Source organism: Stegostoma tigrinum, chromosome 3, assembly GCF_030684315.1.
Source record: "Stegostoma tigrinum isolate sSteTig4 chromosome 3, sSteTig4.hap1, whole genome shotgun sequence".
In the NCBI taxonomy this organism is placed as follows: Eukaryota; Metazoa; Chordata; class Chondrichthyes; order Orectolobiformes; family Stegostomatidae; genus Stegostoma; species Stegostoma tigrinum.
Window position 1 is genome coordinate 29,819,318 of NC_081356.1, and position 17,480 is coordinate 29,836,797.

Sequence of the window (17,480 nt, forward strand, 5' to 3'; positions counted from 1 at the left end):
ACTGTTTTAGAAAAGTAACAAAATGCCTTTATAAGTCGTCAGACCCGGCTTTGATACAGTCACTCCCAGTCTTAGCCCAGCTTTGACAGCATGAAACCCTGCTGTTTTCTCCTGAAACTGACAGACTTTTCACTGAAATTAACTCACTCTCAACAAACCTTGTTGGAGACAGAGATAGAGAGGAAAGGGCCAGGTCACAGATGGGCTCGAGAATATTGGAAATTCGGCTTGCCCAGTCAGGCAGAGTTGGAAGTAGACAGTGTTTGGGGGGACTGGAGGGTAGAACTAAAGACAACATGAACATAGGCTCTACCAATCATGCCTAAGGCATCAAATCACCCGAGTCACATTTTAGCCGTGGTTGGTCCGCCATCACGGGCCACGCCTCAGCCTCCTGGAGGTCCAAAGCTCCGGAATCCCATCTGTAAATGTACCCTCCTCTTTCAAGAGGCTCCTCAAAAACTCACCTCTTTGGGTCGTCTGCCCCAACTGTCCCTTCTGTGCCTAGCTATCAATTATTGGAGTAATTGCTCCTGTAAAGGATCTGAGAATGACATAAAATGCCTGAAAAATCAGATCTGGACTTTTCCAAAGGTTGAGATGAGAAACTCATATACAAAGAATAGCTTATGTTCGGAACCCTCTTCCAGACGCGAGTCAAAATCTATTGTCAACTTTAAGTACAATAGTGAAAGATTTAATCAACTGAAAATGTTTAGGGATATGGGGCTCGTGGAATCTGCCTCACGGAATAGGGGTGGAGCAGGTTCAAAGGCTTAGATGGCATCCTCTCATTTCTACATCATGATAGATCTGAGTTGCCATCAGCCCCATCTAATTACCTTTAAATGTGCAAATCTCTCCTCCAGTTTCCTCATGGTCTCGGCAGTTACTTGGTCGCACATTTCTGACAGGGAGGTGTATTCGCTGGCCATCTGCTCGGAGAGTTTCAGGATGACCTCTTGTTTGGCGTTGTTCTTCTCCATCAGGAGCTGGGCATGCTGCTTCAACTCCTCCACAAGGTCCTTCTGCAGCCTCAGGCTCTGCTCCAGCTCCTGCTTCTCCTTCTCCAATGCACTGACCCGGCTGTCCAAGTCCCTGACCTGCCTCACCTTGTGCCGCACCAGCTCCAAGCGGGTGGAGTCGTCTGCTGTGAGGTAGGAGTTGCAGGCCCTCTTCTCCTGCTGCGCAGCCTCCAGAGCTCGGTGCAAGAGCTTGACCAATTCCTGAGGACGACAAAAAGGTCAGCATTCAATTCATTTTCTCATTAGAAAGGATGGCAAGGCAACTCTGCCATTCCATCACAAAAAGGGGACCCGAAATGAAAGAAGCCCTGGGGTGGCACGGTGGCTCAGTGGTTAGCACTGCTGCCTCACAGCACCAGGGACCGAGGTTCGATCCCAACCCAACTGGATGACTGCGCGGAGTTTGCACATTCCTTGCATGTCTGCGTGGGTTCATTCTGGTTTCCTCTCACAATCCAGAGATGTGCAGGTTAGGTGGATTGGCCATGCTAAATTGTGCGGGTTAGCCATGGTAAATGGGTTACAGTGATAGGGCAGGGGCTGAGGTCTGGGTGGGATACTCTTCGGCGAGTCGGTGCAGATTCGAGAGGCCAAATGGCCCCTTTCTGCACTGTAGAGATTCTATGAGAGCACAGGGAGTGTTTACCAAGATGGCTTTGGGAATAAAGGATGTCAGTTATGTGGAGAGGCTGGTATTGTCCTCCACAGAGCAACGATAGTTAAGAAGAGACAGAATAGAGACATTGAAAATCATGATAGAAAATATGAGCAGGAGTAGGGTTTTCAGCGCTTCAAGTCTGCTCCTTCATTCAACATGATCAAGTTTGGTCATCCAACTCAGTCCCCATTTCCTACTTTCTTCCCATACTCTTTGATCCATTGAGCCTCAATAACTATGTTTAACTCCTTCTTGAAAACACTCAATGTTTTGGCCTCAACAGTTTCCTGTGGCAGAGAATTTCACATTTCCACCACTCTCTTGGTGAGGAAATTTCTCATCATCTCAGTCCTAAAATGGCGTACCCCTAATCCTTAGACTGTGACTTCTGGTTCTGGACTCTCAGACAGAGCGGGGAAGAAACTGTTTCTACTGACAGGTGAATTGATACCCACTGATCACCGATTTAAAATAATTGATACAAATAAAGTTGAGGGGGAAAAGGAGGAAAAATGTTTTTACACAGATTGTCTCTTTTTAAAGATTTGAAGCTATCCTAAAGGATGGTGGAATCAAATTCCAAAATGACATGCTGAAAGGTGATCGGACTCAGACAATTAATTTACAGGATTATGGGGAAGAAGGCTGAGGTGTGAAATAAATAGAACAGGTTTCCAAACAGCCTGGCCACAGACCAAATGGCCTTCCATATTCTGTGAATATTTTGATGATTTTAACATCACCGTCAGCACCCCAGAAACTGTTTACCCTGGTAAAAATACAGGCATGAACTACAAAAGGCATTGTACATCACTACAAAAGAATGTTTTCTTAAAAGAACAAATTTACTATTAGGGTGAGGAAATTACCCACCCTTAGCTGGTCATTCTAAGAAAGGGGCACTTGAGCAACTGTATAGAACGCAAGGGAAAGTTGAAGGGAAATAATGGAAATGGTAGCAAAGTGACCGTGTCACTAGATCTATAAACCCGAGAAGAAAGCTAATGGTCTGAGGTCAATGGGTCAAACCTTACAAGAGAGTTTAAACACAATTAATGAAATCGAGATGGGAGCAAGTAAAGGTGACGGAGACTGTGAACCTGTCATTGATTATTATTAAAATACATTCACTGATGCCCATTAGAGAAGGAAATCTGCTGAGCTTAACTGATATAACTCCAGGCTCAGTGTAACGTAGCTGATTCTGAAACAATGTAACACCCCACTTCACTGGACCAACACTATCCATAACCCATGGAAGAGAAATAAAATGAAAAGCACAAACAGAAATTGCTGGAGAAACTCAGCAGGTCAGGTAGCATCTGCAGAGAGAGAAACAGAGTTAATATCTCGAGTCCAGTGACCCTGAGACTCCTCTGAAGTGGCTGAGATAGATTTTTAATCAGTAAAGGGATCAAGGGTTAAGGGATATCCCAATCTGCAACATCTTGGGTTACAGCTAACTTTCTGCTGACGGGGTACAGTGATTATGGGACAAAAGTAGAATCTGCTGAAATCCCATCAGGACACAGGAAAAAAGAGCATGAGTAAGCCATTTGGTCTTTGGAGCCTGCTCTACCATTCGATAAGACCAAAGCTGATCTGGTTGTAGTCTCAACTTCATACTCTGCACCTTCCCTCCTCCATTGCGTCCAACCCCTAATCCCTCCACCCTACATACCCAGCCAAGTCCATAAAATCTCACCCCTCCAAACCCCCTGTCCCCACTCCTTTACCCATCAAATATTAGTCTGTCTCAGCCTGGTCATATTCAATGATCCATCCTCAACTGCTCTCGGAGGAAGAGAATGCCAAAGACTAATGTTTATTTGAGCGGAAAATAAAATTTTCTCACCTCAGTCTGAAGTGGGAGTCTCTTAATTCTTAAACTGTTCCCCTCATTCCAGTCTCCCCCATAAGGGGAATACGCTCTCAACGCAAACCCTGTCAAGTCCCCACAGAATTGTCTGTGCGAATAAGGTCAGTTCTCACCCTTCTCAATTCCCACGGCTGAGAGCTCCTCATCTTTCCTCACAAAACCTAGGAAAGCCTTCTCTGAACTGCTTCAAATGCAAGTAAATTATTTCTTAAGCAAGGACATCAAAAGTGCTGCCATGGGAAACTGAATGTGTTAGCAATTGGTTGGTTACCATCAGAAAAATAATTGTTTGACTAATTACAAAGAACTTGACTGTTTTAGTGAAGAGGCAGAGGGTTGGTGTTGAGCAAGTACAGGATTAAGATTTGTTGTAAAAATGCCACACTGAACCAGTCTGGCCTACGACCAATTCCAGTTCTCTAATGACATGGTTGACATCAGTCATTGCTCAGTATGTAACACTCTCACTCTCTTCTGAATAAAAATAGTTGGTCGGTAAGTCCCCATTCTAGAGGCTTGACCATAAAACGTAGGCTGACATTCCCTGTGCTATATCAAGGGAACATTGTCAAATGCCTTTAGCTGAGACTTTACACAGCATCCCTGTCAACACTATCAGATGGATGTGGAAGTTCCTAAAGGCCAATTTTTGGAAGAAGTGTCCATTTATTCTACTGTACACCCTGAAATCAATATCAATCATCAGCACAAAAGCAGCTGGGCTAATTATTAACTGATTCCATTTTGAGGGAAGTTGCAAACTGCGTATTTAGCTGCCACATTTCTGGCACCCTAAAGTGGCTACACTTAAAAACAAATTATGAAGAAAATGCAGTCAGGCTCTGTATAAATGCAAGTTTTCTTTTCTTTCAATGTTTTTAAGAGAGCTGGGAACCTATCCAAAGTGAATTGGATAAACAAGTGAAGAGGTAAAATAAAATTGCAGGGCCATGGGGAAAAGACGGAGATGTGGGTCAAATTGGATGGCTCTTCAAAGAAGCCTACTTCTAAGATATACCATTCAATCCTTCTATTGCACTTCAGAAATACAAGAGAGACAACTTATGCTGTGTTTTCAATAACTTTGTAGAAAATGCTCCTATTGCCAGAGCTAACACAAGTAGGTCACCTTACCCTCTGTGCATTAAGCTCGTTGGTGAGTCTCAAGATGTCATTTTGTAACCTTGTGGTTTTGTCTGGGCTATTCCTGAGCTCCTCTGCAGGCAACGGTGTGCTGTTGAACCGATTGGTCAGCAATTTCAAACTGCCCCTAGTACTCTTCTGAAATGGGGTCTTCTGCTCTTCCTGGTGTGAGTCCTTAACTAAAAAAAAGACAAACACGGGCCTATTATGCAATGCTAGACACACAGCAATAGCCTTTTATTATATTCATTTGGACCCACGTCGGTAGAGTAACTCCGTGAGATCACAGTTCCAGTGTCTGTTTCACATAATTCGGGAATTCTAACCTTCATCCTCATTGGTGACTAAATTTAAAACCACCGTCAGTGGATTGATGATAATGGGAACTGCAGATGCTGGAGAATCCAAGATAACAAAGTGTGAAGCTGGATGAACACAGCAGGCCAAGCAGCATCTCAGGAGCACAAAAGCTGACGTTTCGGGCCTAGACCCTTCATCAGAGAGGGGGGTGGGGAGAGGGTTCTGGAATAAATAGGGAGAGAGGGGGAGGCGGACCGAAGATGGAGAGAAAAGAAGATAGGTGGAGAGGAGAGTATAGGTAGGGAGGGGATAGGTCAGTCCAGGGAAGACGGACAGGTCAAGGAGGCGGGATGAGGTAGTAGGTAGGAAATGGAGGTGCGGCTTGAGGTGGGAGGAAGGGATCAGTGAGAGGAAGAACAGGTTAGGGAAGCAGAGACAGGCTGGGCTGGTTTTGGGATGCAGTGGGGGGAGGGGACGAGCTGGGCTGGTTTTGTGATCCACCTATACTCTCCTCTCCATCTATCTTCTCTCTATCTTCGGTCCGCCTCCCCCTCTCTCCCTATTTATTCCAGAACCCTCTCCCCATCCCCCTGTCTGATGAAGGGTCTAGGCCTGAAACGTCAGCTTTTGTGCTCCTGGGATGCTGCTTGGCCTGCTGTGTTCATCCAGCTTCACACTTTGTTATCAGTGCATTGACCTTTATTTAAGGAAAATCAGGAAATTTTCACATCTTTTATCAAGTATCTCTATATTTATGGGATCTAACAACACAGAGGAATGCTATTCAGCTCCCTGTGGTTATGCTGGCTCTTTGAAAAAGCTCCTATGCCTGCAGCCCTGAAAACTATTCTGTTTCATTCATGTATCCAATTCCCTGTCGAAAACTGTTAAACCCACTTCTAAATTTTTCGCAGACAAAAGTTCCAGGCACGGCAACTCTCCTCGTTGTATCGGCAGCTACACGAAGACATGAAGAGTCTACAGTCCTTCGGATTGGCCCATGCAAGGCCAACGGAACAAGATTCTTCCCTCTGGCTGACTGTATTGAGGGTGTGCTACAGGGTTGGAGGCACTGCATTTTAGGTGAGATTTTAAATGACTATCTGCCCTCTTAGACAGACAAAAGAACAGGGGTTCTCTCACCAGATATCTGAGCCAATAGTCAACCAACAACTGCAACAGATTTATAACTTAGCTGCTTGTGGGAGCTTGCCTGCATATTGGTGACCATGTTTCTTATACACTCATGCTTCAAGTAAAGGACTTTGGATTATCTAGGGGTCATGAATAGAGCTATATAAACGGTGGTTCTTTTCTTTCTCTTCCAGTCTAAGAAACAACCAAGAAACGACTACAAAGAGAAAGATGAAGTCCTGCTTAACATTAATCACGTGTGAACTGTGACAACAAATCATTTATTAATTACAAAACAGATTCTCCAGCATGGAATCATAGGAGCCACAAAACCAACATTGAGTCAACAGAAATACTCAAGATTTTCTTTTACACTCTGGATAACAAAGAGAATTACGAGCAACTATTGAAAATGAACATAGTTTTTTTCTGATGTTCTGCTTGCAAAGGAAAACCACCACTTACTAAACCACGTGGAATTCAAGCCTTAGCTTTCAAATACAGAATGCTGCAGGATTTCTTGGCTGGAAACCTGCCTGAACATGTCAAGCTGGTGTTTTACAATAAATCTTAATCCCTTATTTTCTCATTGCTAATCCTCTGCTCCTCTTTTCCACCATGGAGGGGATTTGCTAAGGTTGCTATTTGACAAATCATCCATGAGGAAAGACCAGAGGAACTGTCACATTGCACCACAACAGTGGTGAACACTTCCACTCGCTGTGTTAACAGAGTAACATAAAACATATGATAATCATCAGGGTTACGAAGGAGAAGAAAGATCTCTATACCACAACTATGCTCCAACTTTTCCTAGGATGGTGACGGCGAGCACGAGGGGGCATAGCTTTAAATTGAGGGGTGAAAGATATAGGACAGATGTCAGAGGTAGTTTCTTTACTCAGAGAGTAGTAAGGGAATGGAACGCTTTGCCTGCAACGGTAGTAGATTCGCCAACTTTAGGTATATTTAAGTCGTCATTGGATAAGCATATGGACGTACATGGAATATTGTAGGTTAGATGGGCTTCAGATCGGTATGACAGGTCGGCACAACATCGAGGGCCGAAGGGCCTGTACTGTGCTGTAATGTTCTATGTTCTATGTTCCATAACATGAGATTTCCTACCTCGCTGAAAAGATGAGCAACACATTCTGAAGCTAGACATTTCAGCACTTCAGGCTCAAACCCAAAGACCAGATCTCCTCGAAAGAAAACCTAAAACTTGATATTGTTGATGGACAGTCAACCTTCAAATCAGAAGTCTTGGAAGTTGGTAATGATGTCTTGAGAATGTGACAGAGACTACCTGGACTGGTTCAACGAAACCAATCATCAAATTAAGGAAACTCTAAATTGCAACATGGCTGGAAAATTGAAATCCATCTGCATGAAGCAGAGGCAGTGCAACCAGTCCAGGGGGGTGTGAATGTGGTCTTCCCTCAAAAGGCGACACACCTATTCTCACCGATAACAAGGAATCTTGAGGTTGCTGACTCGCTCACCGAGCTGGCTTGTTTTCATTCAGACGTTTTGTCACCGTGCGAAGTGAGATCATCAGTGAGGCCTCCGATAAAGAGATGTTGTTCTACTCCACTTGGAATTTATACTGTCCGGTCTATTACGGTGAGTAGTGTCATTTCAGGTTTGTTCTGTATGGGTTTGTATATGGGTCCACTCCTATATGTTTGTTGATTAGATTACAGGCGGAGAACTGAGCCTATAGGAATTCCCGTGCGTGTCTATGTTTGATTTGGGCTACTATGGTTATGTTGTCCCAATTAAACTGATGGCCTTCAACGTCTGAATGTACCAATATGAAGGAGAGTTCATCATGTCGTTTGCTCAGCTAGCAGCAAAACAACACAACAAACTTTCCTCAATATCAGACCGCTCGGACAATGAAGGCCATCAGTTTAATTGGGACAACATAACCATAGTAGCCCAAATCAAACATAGACATGCACGGGAATTCCTACAGGCTCGGTTCTCCGCCTGTAATCTAATCAACAAACATATAGGAGTGGACCCCCTATACAAACCCATACAGAACAAACCTGAAATGATACTACTCACCGTAATGGACCGGACAGTATAAATTCCAAGTGGAGTAGAACAACATCTCTTTATCGGAGGCCTCACTGATGATCTCACCTCGCACGGTGACAAAACGTCTGAATGAAATAGAGCCAGCTCGGTGAGCGAGTCAGCAATCTCACCCACAACAGGCATTACAAGTCTCTGCTAAAACCTTAAACAAGGAATCTTTCCCATCCAGACATTGAAGTTATCGAAGATTGCGAGCTTTAGCACTTCAGGAATGTGCTTCATGCAGCATTAATCAATGACTGTCACTCTGTGTGCATGGTCTCCAAATGGATCACAAACTGTTTTTTCATAAGCAGTTGATGGATATGGGCTAACTATTAGCTGAAAGAAGACAAAAACACTTGATCAACCACAAAATTTCAGCTTTAGCCCAGCTACTATAAGTATCATTAACACAACCCTGAAGATGGTAGATAACTTAAACACACTCACTAAGCATGTCTGTACCAAAAGTGAATAAATTGGCAGATTAAGTTCTATATTAAGCTCTCTGATGAAGGGTCTAGGCCCGAAACGTCAGCTTTTGTGCTCCTGAGATGCTGCTTGGCCTGCTGTGTTCATCCAGCTTCACATTTTGTTACCTAAGCTCTATATTAGCTTATTTTTTATAAGACCTGGAATAAATGAGGTATTAAATTTTCAACAGAACTAGTTCGGTGCAAGGCTGCAGTAATGGGCTACCCTCCTGGGAGGGAACAAACAGATGGAGCAGCTGAGCAGGTGCCCCAGGAGATGTGTATGGAACATCAAGGACAACAAATGGGAAGACAAACTGACTGACACTGACTTATTGCAAAGAACAAAAATATCTGGAAAACTTATCATCAGAGCCCAGCTCCAATGCAGACGACATGCAGTCTATACGATCATAAACAAAATCTTCAAGGCCATCACAAATTCGCAATGTAAACTTAGACACATCCTGTGAGGTAGGTTGAGATAAAAGGTCCATGAGCTCCTTGAAGGCCAGCCTCAGGAAACATGGTGTGTTCACCACTGACTGGGAGAAAATTGCACAAGGAACAACTACCCAGGGAGCAATCTCAAGCAATTCTGTTGCTTCCTTCACATAATGAAGAACACAAGCAGCCACACAGTAGACACACTAGGGAGTCAAAATGGATAACTCAAGGCACAGGAGAAATGGCCATCTTTCATAACAAGGGAAAATTAATGACAATGGCAGTAGCATTCATTATCTGAGGACATAGGTTTCTGGTTAATTGGCAGCAAAGCTAGAGGAAAGTCTTTTTGTACATTATTTTGAAAAGCTTGAATGCATTCCTCATGGGGTGTTGGAAGCAGATTCAAGAATAATTTTCTAAAGAGAATTGGATATATACTTTAAGAAAAAAATTCAGAGCAGAGGAGTGAAACCAATTGGATCTCTCTCTTCAAGAGCACATGAACACTCTGTCTGACTTATAATTTGGTAGGTGCAGATTAATGCTCTGGGACATGAGTTTGAATCCCACTGCAGAATTCATACTCAATGAATTACTAAATCAAGAAGAAAAAGTTCTCATTATTAATCATTGTGCAACCACCAGATTAATGTAAAAATATGTAGCAGGAGAAATCTGCTACCTTTCTCCAGTCTGAGAACGTGTGACCCCAGACTCATCACAATCTTGGTGGCTCTAGATTGCCCTCTGCAATGTCCTAGCAAGTCACTATTTTTTTTTTCCCATGGGATGTTATGTCACTAGCTGGGCCAACATCTATTGCCCACCTGTAATTGCCCTTCAGGTGATGGTAGTGGGTCAACATTTTGAAATGGTGCAATCCATATTGTGTAGGTGCACCTGGAGTGCTGTTAGGAAGGGATTTCCAAGGCTTTGACAGAAATGATACAAGAGCAAGGACATATTTCTGAGTCAGAATACTGTATGGCTTGGAGGAGATACTGTAGGTGAAGGTGATCCACTCATCTACTGCCCTTGTCCTTCAAGGTGGTAGATGTCATGAGATTAGGAGATGCTGTCAGTGAGTTATTGGAGTGCATCTTGTATATAGTACACAGCTTCCATTTGGTGTCCAGAAATGGGGTGCCAGTTAAGCAGGCTACTCTGTCCTGGATGATATTTAGCTTCCTCAGTATTGTTGGAGGCATCATCAGTTAGAAAAATGTGGGAACGTTGTACTGGACTCCTAACGTGTGCCATGTACGTGGTGGACTGGTTCTGAGGAATCAGGAGGTCAGTTATTCGCCAGTTATAGACAGCTCACTACCACTGTTCAAAGTCAATGAATATTGCCCATGCCAGTGATGCTCATTATACAAGAGCAAATAAATTACTAATCTCCAGGGCTGTATCATTTCTGGATTTTAGTGGGGGACAAAAGGATCCACAAGATCTCTTCTTAAATTTCCACTGAAGATTTTATGACACTTGATAAATTATCAATAAAACGAAAGAAGAATTAACCTGCCAAAGGCAAGCAATTCAATGCGTAAACAACCAGTAATCACAATTTGCAGAAAACCTTGATTCCACAGAGTCCAATCTTCCAGTGATAATCCTGATCCTACTGCTGGACTTGTCCTTACAGGCCTTATCAAAAAGCAGCAGTAAAACATGTTGTCAAACTGGTACTTTCCAGGCATGTTCTTTTCAAAACTCATATTACATGCCACCTGCAGCCCATGCTGAACCAGCTATAACACACATAAAGGCAGATAAATCACAGTGAGTGGCAAATCACTTTAATCCACTGAGGTAAGGAATATAGCCGCTCTTGGAAATGTGAACAGATTCATTTTTGATTCTCATCTGCAAGTGTTATGCATTGTAGCCCTACCTGATATGTCTCCTTCCTTGATCTGAGGTAGATTTTGCCCAGTCTCATTTGGTCCCTGATGAGTTTCTTCAAAACATGTCCTATTTTCTCTTAATGATTTGTTTCCAGAGAACTGAAATACAGTTTTAGAACCAAAATTCCTGTTTGGGGGAAATGAACAAACAACAACCAAAAAAATGAAATGACAGTGGTGACTAGATTAAGCAAACCTTCAATATGTGAAGAACAGTGCACTATAACCAACATCTAGCAAACGTGAAGAATTACAAATCCAGTATGAAGTGAATCACATCTTACAATCTATCAGTGACTAGCATTGTGAAAATGAATTGTAAGTTAAGTCAAAGGGCCATTTGTAATCTGTGTGCTTGTTGTGTTTATCCTTTATGATAATTCTGTACAAATGTAAAATGCTTCAAAACATTTTTAAGTCCAAAGGCAGTGCATGGTATTCTATTGGCACTAAAATTACTTGGGGACTTTCCACTTGAAATTGGAGATGCAAATCATAATCAGAGTTATTACAGCACAAGAACACATCATTTGGCCGAACTCTTTAATGCTGTACATAGGTCATCTCCCTTGCTATTTATCTCACCAGATCAGTACATTCTTATTCCTTTCTGTTTCACATGTTCTTTTCACTGGCCTTGAAATGTATCTGTGCAATTCACCTCTACTACTTCCTGTGGTAGCAAGTTCCATGTTCTCACCACTCTCTGGATAAAAAAAGATTTTTCTTGAATCCACTACTGGTGATTTACTAGTGACTGAAATAGACCCACAATGGTCTTGAATCATGTCAATTGGGTGAAAATAAAGATAAAACAAGTTTCCCATTCCAACTCTGAGTGAGAGAACAGCATCTTGAACATTTACCTGTGCGTGTAAGAGGAAACAGTAGTATGGCATAATATTATACAAATTGTAAACCAGAGACACAAATTTGAATTGCATTACAGCAGTTGGGGAATTTGAATTTTCAGAAATCATCTAACTTGTCATCTGAAAATCCGTTCTGGTTCACACATGTCCTGCAGGGAAGGAAATCCGCTACCCTTAGCAGGTCTGACCGATACCTGAATCGCAATCCAATGTCATTGTCTGAATGCCATCTGCAATGGTCTAACAAACCATTCAGTTGCCAGGAGGTAGCTTAGCACCACCTCCTGAAGGGCAATGAGGAAATGCCAGCATAATGCACATCCTTTGAATGCAGGGTCAGCTTATCTGATCTGGACTGTACCTCACATAGTTGACTAAGTTCCAGGACTTGTTGATACCACAATCCATTTGAGTAATGGAGAGCCAGTGCAAACATCTGAACCATGAACAGCTGCTTGGTTTGGGCTGGGGTGTGGAAACAGGATTGGGTGAGAGTTATAGAGTCATTGAGTCCTAAAGCTGTACATGGAGCATGGAAACAGACCCTTTGATACAATTCATCCATGCCAACCAGATATCCTGAATTGATCTAGTCCCTTTTGCCAGAAATTGGCCCAGGTCCCTTCCTTTTCATATATCCATCCAGCCACCTTTTAAGTGTTGTAATTGTACCAGTGTCCACCACTTCCTCTGGTAGCTCATTCCATACACACACCACCCGCTGCATGAGAAAATCTTTTCCCTCTCCCTTTAAACCTATGCTGTCTAGTTTCAGATTCTCTACCCTAGAAAAATGACCTGATCTGTTTGCCCTATGCATGCCCCTCATGATTTTACAAACTTCTATAAGGTCACCCCTCAGCCTCTGACATTCCAGGGAAAATAGGCCCAGTCTATTCAGCTGCTCCCTCTTGCTCATACCCTCCAACCCTGGCAACATGTTTTTCTGAACCCTTTCAAGTTTCACAACAATGTTCCTATAGCAGGGAGACCAGAAATGCAGACAGTATTCCAAAACTGGCCTAACCAATGTCCTGTACAGCCCCGACATGACCTCCTAGCTCCTACACTTGATGTACTGACCAATAAAGGCAAGCATACCAAACAATATCTTCACATCCTATCTGCAGGGGAATTCCAAGATAATAAAATGTGAGGCTGGATGAACACAGCAGGCCAAGCAGCATCTCAGGAGCACAAAAGCTGACGTTTCGGGCCTAGACCCTTCATCAGAGAGGGGGATGGGGAGAGGGAGCTGGAATAAATAGGGAGAGAGGGGGAGGCGGACCGAAGATGGAGAGTAAAGAAGATAGGTGGAGAGAGTATAGGTGGGGAGGTAGGGAGGGGATAGGTCAGTCCAGGGAAGACGGACAGGTCAAGGAGGTGGGATGAGGTTAGTAGGTAGTTGGGGGTGCGGCTTGGTGTGGGAGGAAGGGATGGGTGAGAGGAAGAACCGGTTAGGAAGGCAGAGACAGGTTGGACTGGTTTTGGGATGCAGTGGGTGGGGGGGAAGAGCTGGGCTGGTTGTGTGGTGCAGTGGGGGGAGGGGACGAACTAGGCTGGTTTAGGGATGCAGTAGGGGAAGGGGAGATTTTGAAACTGGTGAAGTCCACATTGATACCATTAGGCTGCAGGGTTCCCAGGCAGAATATGAGTTGCTGTTCCTGCAACCTTTGAGTGGCATCGTTGTTGAATGTTTTCTGTTCTTTTTATTAAAAGTCAGCTAACAAACCATGAAAGTGCCTGAAGGACATTCTCAGAGATAATGGGAGCTGCAGATGCTGGAGAATCCGAGATAACAAAGTGTGGAGCTGGATGAACACAGCAGGCCAAGCAGCATCTTAGGAGCAGAAAAGCTGACCTTTCGGGCCTAGACCCTTCATCAGAGAGGGGTATGGGGACAGGATTCTGAAATAAATAGGGAGAGACGGGGAGGCGAATCGCAGATGGATAGAGGAGAAGATAGGTGGAGAGGAGACAGCCTAAGAATACATCTCCTCCCACCCACCTTCCTGCAAAAATTCCATCCTCTATGCCCAATTCCTTCGCCTCCGCCGCATCTGCTCCCAGGGTGAGGCATTCCACTCCTGTACATCTCAGATGTCCTCTTTCTTCAAGGACCGCAACTTCCCCCCCGCAGTAGTCGAGAACGCCCTCGACCATGTCTCCCACATTTCCCGCAACTCATCCCTCACACCCCATCACCTCAATAACCGCCAGAAGAGAATCCCCCTCGTCCTCACATACCACCCCACCAACCTCCGGATCCAACGCATCATCCTCCGACACTTCCGACATCTACCATCCGACCCCACCACCAAAGACATTTTTCCCTCCCCACCTTTATCTGCTTTCCGGAGGGACCACTCTCTCTGTGACTCCCTTGTTTGCTCAACACTCCCCTCCAACCCCACCACATCCAGCACCTTCCCCTGCAACCGCAGGAAGTGCTACACTTGCCCCCAAACCTCCTCCATCCCAGGCCCCAAGATGACTTTCCACATCAAGCAGATGTTCACCTGCACATCTGCCAATGTGGTATACTGCATCCGCTGTTCCCGTTGTGGCTTCCCCTACATTGGGGAAACCAAGCAGAGGTTTGGGGACTGCTTTGCAGAACACCTCCGCTCAGTTTGCAATAAACAACTGCACCTCCCAGTCTTGAACCATTTTAACTCCCCCTCCCATTCCTTAGACGACATGTCCATCCTGGGCCTCCTGCAGTGCCACAACGATGCCACTCAAAGGTTGCAGGAACAGCAACTCATATTCCACTTGGGAACCCTGCAGCCCAATGGTATCAATGTGGATTTCACAAGCTTCAAAATCTCCCCTCCCCCCACTGCATCCCAAAACCAGCCCAGCTCGTCCCCGCCTCCCTAACCTGTTCTTCCTTTCACCTATTCCCCCCCCCCACCTCAAGCTGCACCTCCATTTCCTACCCACTAACCTCATCCCGCCCCCTTGAACTGTCCGTCCTCCCTGGACTGACCTATCCTCTCCCTACCTCCTCACCTATACTCTCCTCTACAGGCTCCATCCCTGCTTCGTTAACTTGTCTGTCTCCTCTCCACCTATTTTCTCCTCTATCCACCTTCGATCCACCTCCCCCTCTCTCCCTATTTATTTCAGAACCCTCTTCCCATCCCACTCTCTGATGAAGGGTCTAGGCCTGAAAGGTCAGCTTTTGTGCTCTGAAGATGCTGCTTGGCCTGCTGTGTTCATCCAGCTCCACACTTTGTTATGAAGGACATTCTCACTCTGTATTCTATTTTTTTCCAAACTGACAGTTTGCCTCCGGTAGGATCTGACTGTAAAAGTTGTGATTGGAGGGGCAGTGAGTGCAGGAGAAATGCAGCTCCTGTTCCAATCACAGACTCTGTCTCGACCAATCAAAGATTCTGGATCAGGAAGAGCAGTACAAGCGGTAGAGAAGGAATCCATGATTGTGGGAAGAGTAGGCACAAAAGTGACAGAATCTGTGATTGGAACAGAAGCTCTGACCTGCCTACATGCCATTTCTCTGATCACAACTCAGGCTGGTTTAAGCTGATATTTCACTTGTCCCTCTCCTGCTGAATAGTGATTGATAACAGTGCCTGAAGCTAGAGCATCGATATCCTCATCTCAGACCCCACCACTCCTGAGAAACATTACCCCTGTTATGCAATAGTCTCATGGTCTGACAGCCATCAGGCACTTGTTGTTGAAGTGGGTGCCTTTCTGAGTCTTGAACAAATTCGCCGTGATCCAAATGATTGAGAGCTCCTGAATTGAGTCCCCAAACAAAGTAACGCTTTGAACATTCAGTTATTAAACAAGTTCTCCATGACTTTAATCATTATTGTCATTAATATTTAGATTTTAGCTTTCTCACTGTTCTGTTTATATTGGTAAGAAATTTGGACAATGAGTGTGGGTCTGTTAAAACCAAAGGCATTATTCACCGAAGATGTGTTTAAACCACATTCACAGTCTGCTAACATCACCATCTTAAAGGAGCTCATGTTGGCAATTAGCAGCACAAACGTAATTAAAAGTGGAACAAAAAAAGCTGCTGGAAAAGCTCAGCAGGTCTGGCAGCATTTGTGGAGAAAAAGAATCAGAGTTAATGTTTCGAGTCTGGTGACTCTTCCTCAGAACTACCATCAGTTCTGAGGAAGGGTCACCAGACCCAAAACATTAGCTCTGATTTATTCTCCACAGATGCTGCCAGACCTGCTGAGCTTTTCCAGCAACATCTGTTTTTGTTTCTGATTTACAGCATCTGCAGTTCTTCCGGTTTTTTAAAATTAAAATTGGCTTTAAAGTCCGAATCTATAGACATGCTTCACGCAGTTTCAAATTTGTTTAACTTAATCCTCTCTATTTCATTGCTGCTCAGTGGCTGTTTTTATTGTGTGGTTTTCTTCACAAAATCATCCTGCAGAGATGATAGCCCTCCATTACAAATGCAGCATGTTCTGCCTTATTGTTCCTCAAAGATCCTCCTATTTCTCTGTGTGCCTGTGTGTCTGTGCCCACGTGTATGCTTGTTTGTTACTGCAGCAGCCCCGATGAGGAAAAAAACAGGTCACATGGGCATTGTGGGGGCAGGAAGGGGGGGGGGGGGGGGGGGCTGGAGGGGACGGAGAATGCAAGTCTGAAAATTTCCCAGAGGCACAACACACTTTCACCAATCTTAAAAATGCCAAACTATACAGCACAGAGGAAAAAGTTATTTTTGGCTCATTGCACATCTTCTGGCTCTTTGAAAGTGCTTCCCAATTTGTCCAAATCCACAACATCTCTTTCCCCGGAATCCTCACAATATTTGAGGATGCAGCACGATGGCTCAGTGGTTCGCGCTGCTGTCTCCCAGGACCAGGGTCCCAGGTTTGATTCTGTTCTCAGGTGACTGTGCGTGGAGTTTGCACATTCTCCCTGTTTCCTCCCACAGCCCAAGGATGTACAGGCTATCTGGATTGGTCATGCTAAATTGCCCCATTGTGCCCAGGGATGTGCAGGTTAGGTGGACTAGTGTTACAGGGTAAGGATACGGGAGTGGGTCTGGATAGGATGCTCTTCAGAAGGTTGGTGTGTTCTCAATGGACTACTTCCACACAGTAGATTCTGTAATTCTACGATCATATATGTACCCAACTGCTTTTGATAGTTACTGCTGAATCTTCTTTCATGATCCTTTCAGGCAACATATTCCAAACGATAACCCTCTGCATATCCTACACACTCCCCTCAGTGAAAGATATTATAATGTCAAAAACACTTACTGGATTTCTGTTCCCAGATGTTTGAGAGAGATGTTGTGCAGGGTGGTGGGCTGTAGGGGAGCAGGGAGAGAAGCTGCTTCCACTCCGACGAGACCAGTAGGCGTTTTCACAGGATCCAAGAACTCATCTGTTTCCTCTGGAGAAAATGAGAATTTTTTTCACCACCCTCATTAAAAATGTATGAAAACATGACTCACTTGTCATGAGTGCTGATTATTCCCAATTTATACTTTCTGAAACTCTACTGTCTGCTCCCATTTCTTTTTGAGCAAGGC

General features: G+C 44.3%; 1 protein-coding gene across 4 annotated transcripts in view; it reads right to left on the bottom strand.

The window, feature by feature from the left end:
• The window catches only part of tbc1d2 (TBC1 domain family, member 2), an 89,272-nt gene that overhangs the window by 38,838 nt on the left and 32,954 nt on the right, over positions 1 to 17,480 (bottom strand). For all 4 annotated transcript variants that reach the window (XM_048528334.2, XM_048528333.2, XM_048528331.2 and 1 more), the window contains exons 4-7: positions 17,206 to 17,341; positions 11,051 to 11,190; positions 4,697 to 4,884; positions 843 to 1,226 (exon numbers count right to left, since the gene is read on the bottom strand). In XM_048528334.2, the coding sequence (XP_048384291.2) occupies positions 843 to 1,226; positions 4,697 to 4,884; positions 11,051 to 11,190; positions 17,206 to 17,341 (848 nt within the window). The remainder of the gene's footprint in view (positions 1 to 842; positions 1,227 to 4,696; positions 4,885 to 11,050; positions 11,191 to 17,205; positions 17,342 to 17,480) is intronic.